Source organism: Nomascus leucogenys, chromosome 16 (genome assembly GCF_006542625.1).
Source record: "Nomascus leucogenys isolate Asia chromosome 16, Asia_NLE_v1, whole genome shotgun sequence".
Lineage (NCBI taxonomy): Eukaryota > Metazoa > Chordata > Mammalia > Primates > Hylobatidae > Nomascus > Nomascus leucogenys.
In genome coordinates this window covers 82,973,709-82,988,902 of record NC_044396.1, presented here as the reverse complement: position 1 = coordinate 82,988,902, position 15,194 = coordinate 82,973,709, and the positions used below count along the sequence as shown (strand labels likewise).

Sequence of the window (15,194 nt, the reverse complement as noted above, 5' to 3'; positions counted from 1 at the left end):
CTCAGTAGATTCCTCTTGCAAACCTTAGAATATGCTTCGGGGGATTGTAAGATACTGCTTTGATATCTGGAAGCCAGTTTAGCTATTGTTCTCAATAACATTAAGAAACAGAAGAGTGACCAAGTTTAAATCAGCACATCACCGTGGAATACTATGAAGCCATAAAAAGGAATGACATCATGTCCTTTGCAGCAACATGGATGCAGCTGAAAGAAATTATCTTAAGCGAAATAATGCAGAAACAGAAAACCAAATACCACATGTTCTCACTTCTAAGTGGGAGCTAAACATTGAGTACATATGGACATAAAGACGAGAATAGACACTGGGGCCTACTAGAGGGAGAAGGGAGAGAGGGGGTCAAGGGACGAGAAACTACCTGTTGGGTACTATATTCACTACGTGTGTGAGGGTTCCGTCTTACCCCAAACCTCAGCATCATGCAATATGCTTTATAACAAACCTGCACATATACTACCTGATTCTAAAATAAAAGTTGAAAAAGAAAAGAAACGAATAAAATAATTTGTAAAAAGAAACAGAAAAGTGACTGAGTTTAAATCATCTTTCACACCCTTATTTTTAATATCATGAGTCATGAGTCTGAACCGTGGGTTTACTACTTACCAGTTATGAAGGCTGGAAGATTGTGGCAAGTACTTCATGCCCTTCCCAGTTTCTTCACTGTAAGTTTGGACTGAAAACATTATCCGCCTTAAAAATGTAGTTTCAAATATGATTGTGCTTATAAAGCATGTAGTCCAGTCTTCTATTCAGTATCCAGCTCTGCTTAGCCATGGGATATTGTCAATGTGCAAAATGCAGGAATGTCAAAACGGGACTCCAGACTCACCATGGTTTGATATTGTTTTATATTTTTCCACTTTTTTTATTGTCTTCTTCTTTAACACCTCTAAGCCTTGGGTTTCTAGAAGAACGGTTCTCAAACCTCAGTCTTGGAATTACCCGAGAGCTTATTAAACCATAGCTTGCTGGTCCCCACCGCTGAGTTTCTGGTTCAGTACGTCTGGCATGGAACTCAAGATGATGCTTTCTACCAGTTCCTGGTAGGAACTGCTGGCCTTAGTACCACACCATGAAGATCACCATTTTTGAACTTGTGTTAAATGAAATAATGCATATAAAGTCCTTTGTCCTGTACTCAGTAAATATTTATTGTGGTTGTGGTAGTAGTAGTTACCATATAATACAGTTCCAGGTTGGTAGAGAGACACTGAAAATAAAAGTTCTTGTCTCAGTCCAGCACTGCCACTAACCACCAATATGATTTGGGGCCAAATATGTACTTGTTACTTATGGGCCAGTTTCAGCATCTGCAAAAGGAGACAAAGAAATGTCTAATACCTAAGGTTGTTGGAAGAACGGAAATTATATGAGATAATCCATGGGGCACACAGTAATACCTTTGGCTACTAGATAACATTTATGCAAAGCAAGAGTTACAGAATTGTTGTCTTAATTTAGTATCATGACTACTTTTATTATATCCTAGCATTAAAATTTATCAGAAAATGCCAAGTTTACTTGACACTCAATATATGAGAATATTGCCTGAAAACTGACACATTTCCTTAGAAAGAAATGCAGTCTTCAGAATCTCATCTTCAAATGCCTTACCCCAAAGCTCAAGTTAGTAGCAAGGATGAAAAGAAACAACTGAAACCTAGTTTCTACCAAAACATTTAAGTGTATATTGATTAGCACTTCAGCAGAAGAATCAGTGAAGGCAAGGATCTCTTTCACTAGTGAAAACATAATATTGATTTAATACATGGAAGTATTTGTCCCCCTGCATACTGACAGCAGAATAATAAAAATAGAATCCAGAGAAATGCTAAAAGGGGTTGATATGTAACTTAATTATCTTCAAAGAAAATCAACCATGGTACTTTAGAAAACCCTCCTACCAGGTTCATTTTGCCTAGGAGAAAAGGTAAGCTTCCAGTCTTAATTCAGATTCATCTGAGAAAGCGGATGGGGACTCCCATTTCATGGAAGGTCAAATGATCTGTTATTCTCCCAGGTCAATATTGTTGAGTTCATATGTATTAACAAAATGCATCTTGGGAATATTTTGTATTTATTCAGCACATTTCTCAAGAGAGTGAAAACATCTTTCACACATTTATTTTTAACATCTTGCACTTGAAATCAATCAATATATTTATGTGGAAGATGTGGAGAACATGCCTTAAATTATCAGAAATGATTTGTTTGTAGTTTCTGTTTTTTCACATGTTCTTTGCAATGAACTCCTTCTTTCTGTAAGGAGGGATTTATCATAATGGGTTAGAAGGATGAGAGGGAGTAGCTGAGCTAATACTAAAAGTAAACTGCATTTTATTTAATTAATGAATTTGTTTATTTTTTCTAAGACAAGGTCTCACTTTATCCTCCAGAATGAAGTGCGGTGGCATGATCTCGGCTCACTATAGCTTCAACTGTCTGGGCTCAAGCAGTCCTCCCACCTCAGCCTCTCAAGTAGCTGAGACTACAGGCATGCACCACCACGCCCAGCTAACTTTTGTATTTTTCTGTAGAGACGGTGTTTTGTCATGTTGCCCAGGCTGGTCTCAGACTCCTGAGCTCCAGCAATTCACCAGTCTCGGCTTCCTCAGTATGAGCCACTACAACGCATTTTTAAAAGCCACTCTAAAATGTTTTTTTAAACTTTTCTGTTTACTTGGATATATTGTTCTTAGCATTCCAAAAGCCAGTCAAAATATTAAGCATTCCTTCATTCAAATGAATACTAAAGTAAACTTAGGAAAATGACTTTTGAGCTGAATTAGACAGTAGGAAATTGTTAGTAAGCACCAAATAGCACATTGAATCTGGAGAATTGCCAATTACTTGAATAGCTGGAGAGAGCGTAGGAGAGCTATATTAGAGGAGTGTCAGAAAATGAGCTTTGAAGTGACAGAGCCAGAGAATGAAAGCTTGGAGGCCTTATTCAGAAGGCCTGACAATAGTCTTCTGTAAGCCTTGAGGAGGCATGGAATACACAACAGTAATATGACAATGGCATTTTTTAGAATACTCTTAATAACTTACATATTTGCTTTTATAGTGTATATATTGTACCATGCACTGTTTTGACTACCTTACACAAATCAACTCGTAGAATAATCACAATGATCATCAGAGATAGGTGCTATTATGTTTCCCATATTATGGGTAAGAAAATGGACTGATAGAAAGGCTGAGTAATTTGCCCAAGATCTCTCAGCTGGCAAGTGGCAGAGCTAGGGTTTGAATCCAGGAGATCTAGCAATGAAGTCCATGTTTGTAACCACCTTACCTTGCTAGTCTACCCAGACCACATTATAACACAATAAGTAGTCTGATTGAGTTAGATAGTTATGAGGACAGAAAAACTCTTCCCCAGAAGAATTTACCACGTGAAATTTCCATGAATCAAGTTTGATCCTTAAGGCCCTGATGTCATATGTTATTTTGCTAAAAAAGAAGCCTGAGTCATGAGTTACGGTGGCTGACAATTGTGCAGCCATGAGTCACTTCACTTGTGAGTGAGCCCAGCCAGCTGCCAGCCTGCACATGTCCACAGCTTTGTTCTTTGCTCCTTATAATATACATGTTATAGAGGAAATTGTACCCTACAGTGGTTTTCCCAAAGGACCCTCAGTGCAGCCCTATGGACTTATCAGAATCACCCTTGAGAAGAATATAGACAAGTTGGAGAAACAAGTTACAAATACATGAAGATTGAAATGATAGGACAGGTTCCAAGATGATGAAAGAACTCTTTTTGCATGGTGATTTGGATAATAATTGCCACTGGGGTTCAGAAACATTTGCAGCACTTGTTTTTCCAATATAATCAACACCACTGAAAAAAAAAATCACTGTTTCGTAAAGTTTGCTGGGATCAGGCTGACAATCATAAGAAAAGCCAAAAGATGTGCTTAGGTGTGGCTCAGAAGGGCTGTATTTTATCAGAGGCAGCAGTGTCTCTTGGGACGATGTCCGTGATACTACGCTCATGAATTTATGCTTCTATTTTCTTTTATTCTTTCTGCTTTTTAGGAAGACAAGTATTGCCCTTGAGGACATGTCCTGATAATACCCATGTGTAACCCTGGTGTTGGTTTTGTACAGGTCAAGAAAAAGATAGCCTTTGCAGGCAACATCAGGAGTGTGTAATGACCTATGCCTTCTACACACAGGAGGATTCACATTTCCAAAGCCACACTGGACTGTCTCAACGGTGACTATAACGTGGAAGAGGGTCATGGTAAAGAGAGGAATGAATTCCTGAGGAAGCATAATATCGAGACTTACTTAATTAAGCAGCCTGAGGACAGTCTGCTGTCCTTGCCTGAAGATATCGTCAAGGAGTCAGTGAGCTCCTCAGACCGGAGAAACAGTGGGGCCACATTCACTGAAGGATCCTGGAGCCCTGAACTGCCCTTTGATAACATCGTGGGGAAACAGAATGTAAGTCCTCTCTTCCTCCTTCTGCTTGGCCATGAATGCATGCTCGTGTGAATCTCCAATCCAGACGCCTCAGAGAAAACTGATTCATCTTTAACCTTTTCTCCAATGAACACCATAATTGCAAATGATCAAACTATTTCTGTGTCTCCTCAGGACAGAATTAACCTCGTATGCAATTTCAGGAAATGCCAGAAATGCCAGAGGGTTCCTAACACCCTCTTTTTTTTTTTTTCTGTAACCTAGCTAAAAATAAATATTATGTGAAGCTGAATTGTAATTTTACCAAAAAAAAAAAAAAAAAAAACACTCATGTTGGAAAAAATAAACCCGCTGTTATTAAACTAAAGGGGAGGATCAAGTACATGAGAATGCCCCTTTTTCGGTAGCTGGCCATCATCAGTTCTGCGTCGCCCTCTGAGATTCAAAATCAGGAGGGCACTGCTGATTTGGAAATAGGAAAGGAGCACCAAGTGATGCCTAGAGTTAGGGAGTTCAGGAGAAGCATGCAATTTCAAAGCCACCCACATGATTCTATTTTTATATAGCATGGATTTGCATCTTCTATGAAGGACAGGGCTACTAAGTCAGTACATAAGGAGTAGATCACCAATAACCAAAATTATTTTTAAATTATTTATTCAAATATTGAAATCACAGTAAACCCAATGAGATGCTCAGACTCCAAGAGGCACTTAGAGAACTGAGGCTGAGCCAGGTCGAGAACCAAGGTGGACACAGAGATTCTGTTCTCCCAGAATGCTTGCTTGGAGCCATGGCAAAATTACCTGCTCTAATACGGATTTTCCCTTTAACCTCTTAGACACAGCACATTTAGTTGAATTCATGTAAGTTCAATGATGTGACTGTACTATATATTTTTAGAGAAAGAAATAAAAATAGCCAATATACAACACTTATCTGACAGTTATCTGGCGGTTTCTGACAAGATCCTCAACCAAGCAGAAGCTGAGAGTACCATGAAGTACTCAGCCAATAGTGTCTGGAGTTTTATGAAGACATATAAGGGTTAATTTTTAAATTCCATAGACCTCAACATTTCTTATTAACTTGTAGATAAGAAAAATCTGTCTGCCTAAAAAAAATTTTAAATGGAAAGGTTAAAATGCTGAAAGTCTCCCCTCTTTCTTCTGCATTTGAAAGTTTGATGGGGCACTCTGAGACCAGGCTATCTTTGGTTTCTTTCTGGATCTCGAGGGAGGAACTATGAGAAAATGCATGGGCCAGATTCCACTGGGAAAAGCTGCAGGTTGAACCTAGGCTGCATGCCTTGCAAGAGTTGACCTTAGGTCTTCGACAGCTCTTTCGTGAGTGTTTAATTTCCCCCAAAAATTATTATGCCCACACAAGTCATAACTGATTGCAATGCCTAGGTTCTTTCCATCTCTGAGTTGATGTACATGGTACAGTTTGCTATTTTATAAAATAATGGTGTTATATACTTCCTGGAGTGGGTGCATGACCAGCTAACAGTGCCCTCTCTGCTGCTTTTGCCTATTGTTATCTTGGGTCTGAATGCTGATTATTTAAAGAGAAAGAAATGCATGCCTCATCCTGAATACCTCAGCATAAAGTTCTCTCTCTCAGTTTTAGTTTTTGTTTTGTCTTTATTTTTGAAAAATCTCTCTCCAGTTAGGCTGATTGTAGGAATTAAGATAATTCCTTAATATTCTAATCTGAATTGTACATGAACTTGCTACTAATAACTGAGAGCCAAGAAGAGGGAGGTGGAGGTTCTTGGTTTTATCTATAGTTGATTGATCTGGTTAAATTGTATAGGAATACTTGAAATATTTATTTGCTCATTTCCTAAAGATATTTCCTGATGTCACCAAATACTTGTTATAAGAGATGTCTTTATTAGCTAGAGATTGTTACTGTTGTTTAACCATACCGTGTACTTTTTTATGATGCCCAAGTTTTGCCTGGATGTAACCCATCTGTGCCATCTTCAGCATGAATAATCTGAATTCATTTTGATGCCATCAGACTGAAGAGCCAGTGAATGTGTGCTGATATTCATGAATAACCACATGCCACCAATAATATTTTGGAAATTACTGAGCCAATTAAAAGAGTCACAAGTATTCAGTGTTTGTACTTATGCCTAACTCTAGAAGTCAGTGAGCCATATGTGCAATTCAGAGACATAATTTGTCCCTGGAAGAGATCAAGACTGGTCTGGCTGAGCCGATGCTGTGCCAAAATACCCGGTTAATTCCACGGAAGCCCCGACCATCTGAGTGTTTGCATAACACAGATAAAGCGTACTAATGCTTCACTGGGGGTATTCCAGCTAAATTGACCAGATGTTTTGGCTTCTATTCATTCATAATGTGTGCTTAGAAATATGTTTAATGGCATCAGATTGCAGTGTAATGTTCTGTGCTATGTAGACAGCAGATGTTCAGATAGTTACATCCTCATGTATTCATTCATTCAATAAGGATTAATTGAGCATCTATTACAAGCCAACTACTGCTAGTAAAGAAAAAGAGGAGGGATGGGGAAAAAAATCACTTTAGAGACAAAGTCAGCCAGTGGTTTATATTCTTAATGAAGATAGAAATTATATCCGTTTTACTTACCACAATTTAGCCCACAATTAGAACAATACCTGGTAAATCACAGGGCTTGATTAAAGTTTGTTGAATGAGTGAATTAAATGATAGATATGGGTAGTGAGGGAGAGGAACCAGTCAAGTTTGAATTCTAGATTTTTTGCTAGGGTGACTGCATGGATGATAGAACCTCCAACTAAAATAAGCAGTACTGGAATAGGAGATCGTGTGAGGAAGACTAGGAATTCTCTTTGGGACATGTTGAGCTTGAGGTGTCTGGGAAAAATCCAGGGAGAGTGGTCACACATTTCTGAAACTCAGGCATAAAAGAACTGTGCAAGAGATGTGAATTTGGTATTCATAGTTACGAGAATTTTGGTGTTCGTAGAAGACATGGCAGTGAAAGAGATCACTGTTGAGAATCTGTAAAACTAAGGAACAAGAAGACACAAGCAAACCTTGAGGAACACGAGTTGGAAGGTGAGAGTCAGTATTCCTTGGCAGAGACAGAGAAGAAACAGTCAAAGTGGTCAGAAGAGAACTAGGGAATGTGGTGTCATGGAAACCTAGAGCATGGCATTTTGAGAAGGAAGGGGACATCAGCAAAGTCAAATGGAGACAAGAGGCCCAGGGATGAAGGCTGATAGCTGCCTATTGGAACTGGAAGGACATCATTGGCAAGAGGCAGATCTGGTGAGATGGTAGAGTCAGAAGCCAGGTCATCGGAATTGGTAAGAGGTGGCTCTGGATTTCCAAGAACTCCAGTTCCACCCCTGTTCCCTTCCTTCTACCCATTTCGGTAGTTTGTAAATGGCTTGGAGTTGCAATGAAAATCACTAATAATTATCTCTGGCCCCTTATGTGAGTCTTCCAGTTTCTGTCTGCCTGACCATACTCCCTTGGTTTTGATGCTGTGTCTTTTCTGCCCCGTATCTGTATCCATTTGGGTTAAAATTGTTGGTTTGACCCCGTTCTGGTATCCGAGTTTTGCTCTTGGACATCCTGAACACCCATGCCCTTTTATATCCCTGCCTCCTGACAGGTGCAGATGCTCTGCCTCTTAATTTGATGCCTTGGTTTCCTGAACCCTGACTCAGATCCCAGTGAGACTCCCCATGCCTTGAGTTTCCAGGTGAAATGAAAGTAAGGAAACCAGAAGGCAAGAAGTTTATGATCACAGGTGGACTATTAGAACTTAAGATTTAAAAAGTAGGAGGAGATGGTTGAAGTAGATCAAAAGTGAAAAATTTCACATCTAGGGGAGAATATCCAGGAATTTCAAGGCTAGATTATTAAATGAGTTATCAACATGGACATTGAATCTCTCAGTTGAAAGACAACATTGGAAATGAAAGGAAGATAAGAACAGGATCCTTATCATAAAGGTTATATTTTCCTTTCCTGCTGCACGCTCTGAGTAAAATCTATATCTGGGCTTGAGCTACTGTTCATTCTGTTATTTAACAGATACTCAAGTGTACTACATACTGAGGATCCAGTAATGAATCCCTGTCCTCCAGGAGCTTATATTTCTTTTCTTTTTCTTTTTTTTTTTTTTTTTTTTTTTTTTTTGAGACAGAATTTCACTGTCACCCAGGCTGGAGTGCAATGGCGCCATCACGGCTCACTGCAACCTCCGCCTCCCAAGTTCAAGCGATTCTCCCAACTCAGCCTCTTAAGTAGCTGAGATTACAGGCACGTGCCAGCACCTCTGGCTAATTTTTGTATTTTTAGTAGAGACGGGATTTCACCATGTTGGCCAGACTGGTCATGAACTCCTGACCTCAAATGATCTACTCGCCTCAGACTCCCAAAATTCTGGGATTACGGGCTTGAGCCACTGCACCAAGCCCAGGAGCTTACATTTCAAAGGGGTGAGGAATGTAGACAATTAATTAAAGCATATAACTGTAATGAAGGAAATAGAGAGATATGACCAGGGAGTATATAGAATACAGAAGGGATTGTCAGAGAAAGCCTTTCTAAAGATTTAATATGAGTGCTAAAAGGACTCTCATGCAAATTAGCAGGAAAAGAGCATTCTAAACAGAGGAAAAGCAGTACAGACACCCTGAGGTAGAAAAGAGTTTAGTGTGTTAGAACAGCAAAAAGGCCCAAGTGGCTAAAGCATAATGAGCAGGGAAAAGGAGGGGCTGGGACCTCCATCCTGCAAACCTTGTCAATGTATTTTATTCCAGGAGAAGTGATAGAAAGGGTATAAGTGGGACAGTGATGTGATCTCAATTAGATTTTTAAGGGATCACTTTGGCTGCCTGTGAAGAATGGGCAAGAGTAGACTTAGCAGAAAAAAAAATTCTCTTCATCCCATCCATCCCTTTCACATTTATTACAGCCCGAGAATCCAGGCATGTTTCTGTTACTCCACTAGGCCTTTTAAGAGTCACATGGAGAGAAGTACACAACTGGTACCTCCATTGTATATTTTAGTCATTTCTACTCAATAGACTGATTTGAGGCATTTTTGTTACCTTGAAATTAATGTGTTTCCCATGAGGATTATAAACACAGATGGAATTTCTATCTCCACATAACAAATGGAGAGCAAACACACTTCATTGCCTGGAATATAGATAAACATCCACAAGGTCACCAACACCGACAGCAGTAGAGAGCTTTGGGACAGGTAGCATGCTGGGAGTGGTGTGCACATGTTTTTCCACCTAATTCTCACACCAGCCTTACAGGGTAAGTGTGATGTGCCTACTTCGCAAATGGGAAAATTGGGATTCAGAGAGAATTGATTAATTCCCTGAAGGACACATAGCTGGTAAATAACAGAGATGGAATTAGAGCCCCATGTATCTGCCTCCAAAAGCCCCTGCTTTGCATCAGTTCACACTGCTTCCCTCTTTGTGGCTTGAAGATATATGCTGGGTGTCAACTTCTACCTTGTTTTCAGGTCGTCTGTCAGTCTCAGAAGGTGAGTGAGTATTTGTGTGTGTTGTGTGTGTAGTGTGTGTGAATATGTGTGTGGTGTGGTGTGTGTTAGGTGTATTTGTACGTGGTGTGTATATGAGTAGTGTGCATGTATATGTGTGTGCGGTATGTATGTGGTGTACATCTGTGGTGTTTATATGTGTATTATGTACGTTTGCTGTGTATGTGGTGTGATATGCATATATATGTGTGGTATGGTGTGTGTGAGATGTGTGTATATGTGGATGTATGTGTGGTGTGTGTATGTTGCATATGTATGTGATGTATGTGTGATGTGTGTATGTGCGTATGATGTGAGATGTGTGTATGTGAGTGGTGTGTGTGCCATGCGTATAGGTGTGGGGTGTGTATAAACATGTGTAAAGCTCTCTACTCATGTCAGTGCTGGTGACCTTGTGGATGTTTATCTGTATTCCAGGCAATGAAGCATATTTGCTTTCCATGTGTGGCTGTGTGTGTTGTGTACAAGTATATGTCTATGTGTGGTAGGAATGTGGTGTGTGTGTGATGCATGTATGTGTGTGTAGTGTATGTGCAGCATGTGTATACATGTATGATACGTATGTGATATATGTGCATGGTGTGTATGTGTGTGATGTGTGTATACGTGTAGGTATGTGTGATGTGGCTTGCATGTGTAGTGTGTATGTGTGTGTTGTGTGTATGTATATGTGTATGTATGTGTGGTGTGTGTGTGGTGTGTATATATGTGTGTGTGGTGTGTATGTATATGTGTATGTATGTGTGCGGTGTGTACGTGTATGTGTGTATGTGTACGTGTCTGTGGTGTGTATGTATATGTGTATGTGTGGTGTGGTGTGTGTGTGTAGTGTGTATACATATATGTATGTGTGTATATGTGTATGTGTGATGTGTCTTGTGTGTGTAGTGTGTATACGTGTGTGTATGTATATGCATATGTATGTGTGGTGTGGTGTGTGTGTAGTGTGTATGTGTGTGTGTGGTGTGTATGTATATGTGTACGTGTGTGGTGTGTGTGTAGTGTGTATATATGTGTGTGTGTGCTATGTATGTATATGTGTATGTATGTGTGGGGTGTGTATGTGTGTGTATGTGTATGGTGTGTATGTATATGTGTATGTATGTGTGAGGTGTGTATGTGTGTGTACATGTATTCACCCTCTCATATAATGGGCCCCTTGCTCACCAGGCCTATTTAGAAATTTTATATGAAAGCATCAGGAAATGACCAGATTCTGCTCCAGCTAGATTTTGGAAATCTACCCAACCAAGAAGGATCTCATTGCCTGAGTGTCCTCGCATGATGATTGTTTGCCTGGAAAAAGGCAACACTAGGCAGCCTCTCACATGTGCCTAGTAGTAAAACAAACAAACAACAATTTGATTTAGTCTCACTTGAGTTGGCAAATGTTGAGACTGGAAGAAAAGGAAATGTGAAGATAGTGGGGGCTGACTGGGCTGGTGAACATGGTCAAAGAATATATTTAGGTTACTGTATCTTCACCAGTTCCAGCTGGGACTTTTCTTAGATCCTGTTCTCTGTATTTATTAGAAGAAAAGAAAGAATTCTCATCTGATCGCCGTCCTGATTGAAACCTCCTTGTGGATCCAATGCTGAGCCTCAGGCTCCTCAGGGTGAACTGGTTAATTCTGTAGGCTGTGTGAGTCTTGTGATCTTTGAGTAAATCTCTGCAGGATTCAAACTTTGCACATATGATAGTGGAAGGGCCTGAATAGAAACTAAGCAGAACTGAGTTGGAGCCAGATTTGTCCAGTTGCTACTAAGAGATCTTGGACAACCACTTCTCCCCTCCAAGGCTTGGTGTCCTCATTTAAACAATAGCAAAACTGGACTGGATGATCCAACAATTCCTTTCAGCTCTGACATTGCCCTATTCCATTTCCTTACCTCAGACACAGGCTACGAGACTGTGGCCATACTGGTGAGCCACATACACTTCAGAATTCTACCATCCATAAATAATTTACCAGGAAGCCATGGGGACATCCACTGTTTACAGTTATCTTACTGTAGGATAACAGCTATGCTTATCCTGGTGAAGTGTCTTAAAACATGAATACCAAATTCAGCAAAAGGAGTTAAAGAAAAAAAATTAAAAAGTATTTGAGGTAAAATCTTACCTAACTAGGGAATGAGATTTACCCTTTTCTCTAAGAATTTCAGATAACTGAGTTATGACTTTATGTAGATAAACACCCAAACATCATTACAGACATCATCACAGTTTGCCTGCTTTCAAAGTCCTGTTTTCACCATGGTCATTATGTTCTCTTATTGAGTGATATTGTTCCCTGGGATTTGATTTCTTTCCTTCTTGTTTCTGCCCCTAAATGGTGGATTCAAACTAAGTGGCAGGCCCCTTTTTTGTGAATATGAAGGCGTGCAAAAAAATACATTCTTTAAATTCAAACTCATCTTATTTTTATCATTCAGCTTAAGAAAGGCAATCCTATCAAGATGCTTATTTGTTCATTCATTCATTCAGCCATGCATTTATCAACAGCTTACTGAGAAACTACAATTTGCCAGTAAAGTTCTAGGCTCTGGGGATAGAGAGATGAAGGTGGGGCAAGCACTCTGGAGCTTAGTTTGGTGGTGCTACTAAGAGGTCAGCAGGCTCACTGTGAACATTGTTACAATTATTGCAGGACAGAGTAGTAGATGAGGGAAAATTAATCTGAGCTAATCAGGAAATACCTTAAGTTGAGATCTACAGGCAAGCAGGAATTAAGCCAAGAATGAGGGAACAAGACCTTAGAACGGGAGAAAAAGCAAGTCCACCATCTCAGCCTGAGTTTCTTTGCTCAAGACCAAAGCACAGACTTCTCTTTCCCTACAGGGAATTCCGATCTGAAATTCCTCCCCCTAAAAACACCTGAAATATTGAATCTTGATCTTTAGAAAGGTGTGTTTTCAGAGGTAACTGCTTCTGTGATAAGTTACAAGATATCTAATTGTCCATATTCAATATAAATACGCAGAAAATCACAGGCATATTTTTCCCCACAGGTAATTTTTTAACCATTTTAACATCAGATTAAGTTTTGATGTTTATTAGATAAGACATCTGCAGACTTAGGGTCAAGAACATGGAAAGCTTTGGAATTTTCCTGAAGTCAAGCTGCATTCTTCCAGTAATATGGCTTTTTCTGACGATAAAACTCCCCAGGCTGTCCTTAGCCCTGACTGAGGATAGCTGCTGAGTTCAGCCAGGGAGAATCATTAGTGGGGTCTGGTTTTTCACTCTGTTTCAAAAGACAAGTGGATTTGAAGCCCTCCAGAGAACATTGAATGGATTAAGTAGGCAATTTGATCCATTTGCTTTGACTCATCGTCCTTCCTTTCTCTGAAGTTCCTGGGGTAGACTAAGGAAGAAGAGATAAAGGTAGAGATAGGATTGAGGCTTATGTAGAACCACAGACCTGAAAAATATACAGTTAGGTGTCAAGCATACATCATGCAGCCACGGTTACTCCCATGGCTGATAACCTGCTAAAACTTTTCTACACAAACGAATTGGACTCTTCTTTTACGAGGTATTGAGTCATTGTTTAAGGAGTCATAAAACTGTGGGCTGACGTAAACAAGAACCAATAAACGTATAGCACTTTAAATATGTCAAGGTGGAAATGTATGATATTTTAAATATGAGAAGATAGGTAGGAAGAGAAAAAGCAAAAATCTGGATTCTTTTCCGCTGACTTATTTCCTCAATTTGAAAACAAAGACGTGGGATTTATTTTCTATCAATCTTGGTGTTCACTTTGCCAAGGACTGGGCTCAGATCCTTCAGTGTAAAATGTCTTCATTGAGCTACACCAGGATTGCTCTCATCTCTTTGCCACCAAGTATAACTTTTATCGTTTGACACAGTGCAGTTCATATCGAGGAAGGTTTTTTCTTTCCAAGCAGAATTGCACTGATGTGAGTGAATTTTTATTCCCATTTTTCAAGTAATTTTGTATGTGCCCTGACCCACCAGTTTTCCTGCTCTACACAAACACATGGGTCTTCCCACTCTAAGGTGACTGAATTCTAGCCAGAGAAAAGATAACTGATATTTTTGTGGGCCTGAAGAGCCTCATCCTGGGTACTTATATATATACTTATTTTTACTTCACCCTGTGTCAAAAGAGACTTACAGTGGCTGATCTTCAGTAAGCATACAGTATAGATGGAAGTTTTTGCAAGGTCCTCTTCTATCTCAAGGATTCCCAAACTACTGTTGTGAATTTCAGGTTATGCACCACTAGATTTGGCAGTGTCTCTTCCCACTGTGTGACCTTTATGTTACCTTTAGTCCCCTGAAGAATCATGTCACACTGTGAGATAGTAAGGACTTTGGGTACATTGTATGCAGTATCACCCACTCTGGACTTCATGTCTGGGGAAAACTTAAACACAGGACCACTCATAAGTGATAAACCCAGAAACAAACACTTGGGATAATAAAAACCCAGAAAAGCTAAACGAATTACACCATTCTTACAGAAATGCGTGTGTTGGGAAGGTTAGGGTAAAAGGAAGTAGCAGGCACAACCCCAAAGATATAGCAATGTAACTCTAATGTAGATGGTTTCTTCTTTTCCCAGTTTTGCCCTGACACAACTGGTGAAAAGTAAGAGATGCTGGATTCTTGAAGGTCAGTAATTTGTTGCTCCATTGGAACTAAATTAAGGAAAGCATCAATAACTACATTTGATTAGTAAATTGTGTAAGAGAGGTCTGAAAAAAACTCATACTGAGAAATTTAAAACACCAAACATGAGCAATTTATCAGCAACCCAAGGTATAAGTTTTTCATCTGCCTAAGTTAAAAGTTACTTCTGAACCTTGAAAGCTAAACATTTAAATAATTCTATTTCAATTTTCCCAAAATTTCTATTAAGAAAACACAACCACAACCACACACACACACATAAACATGCACACAAACACACACACATATAAACATGCACACCCACAAACACACACACATAAACATGCACACACACATAAACATGCACACCCCAATACACACACACATATAAACATGCACACACATAAACTTGCACACCCACAAACACACACACACATAAACATGCACACCCACAAACACACACACATATAAACATGCACACACACACCTTCTTTTCCCCATGGCACTGACACTTCTAAAAAATCCACATCTTTGA

General features: G+C 39.5%; 1 protein-coding gene across 3 annotated transcripts in view; it reads left to right on the top strand.

Moving 5' to 3' along the window:
- The window catches only part of ADCY8 (adenylate cyclase 8), a 271,269-nt gene that overhangs the window by 138,505 nt on the left and 117,570 nt on the right, over positions 1–15,194 (top strand). For all 3 annotated transcript variants that reach the window (XM_003256212.3, XM_030795007.1, XM_030795008.1), the window contains exon 7: positions 4,209–4,479. In XM_003256212.3, the coding sequence (XP_003256260.1) occupies positions 4,209–4,479 (271 nt within the window). The remainder of the gene's footprint in view (positions 1–4,208; positions 4,480–15,194) is intronic.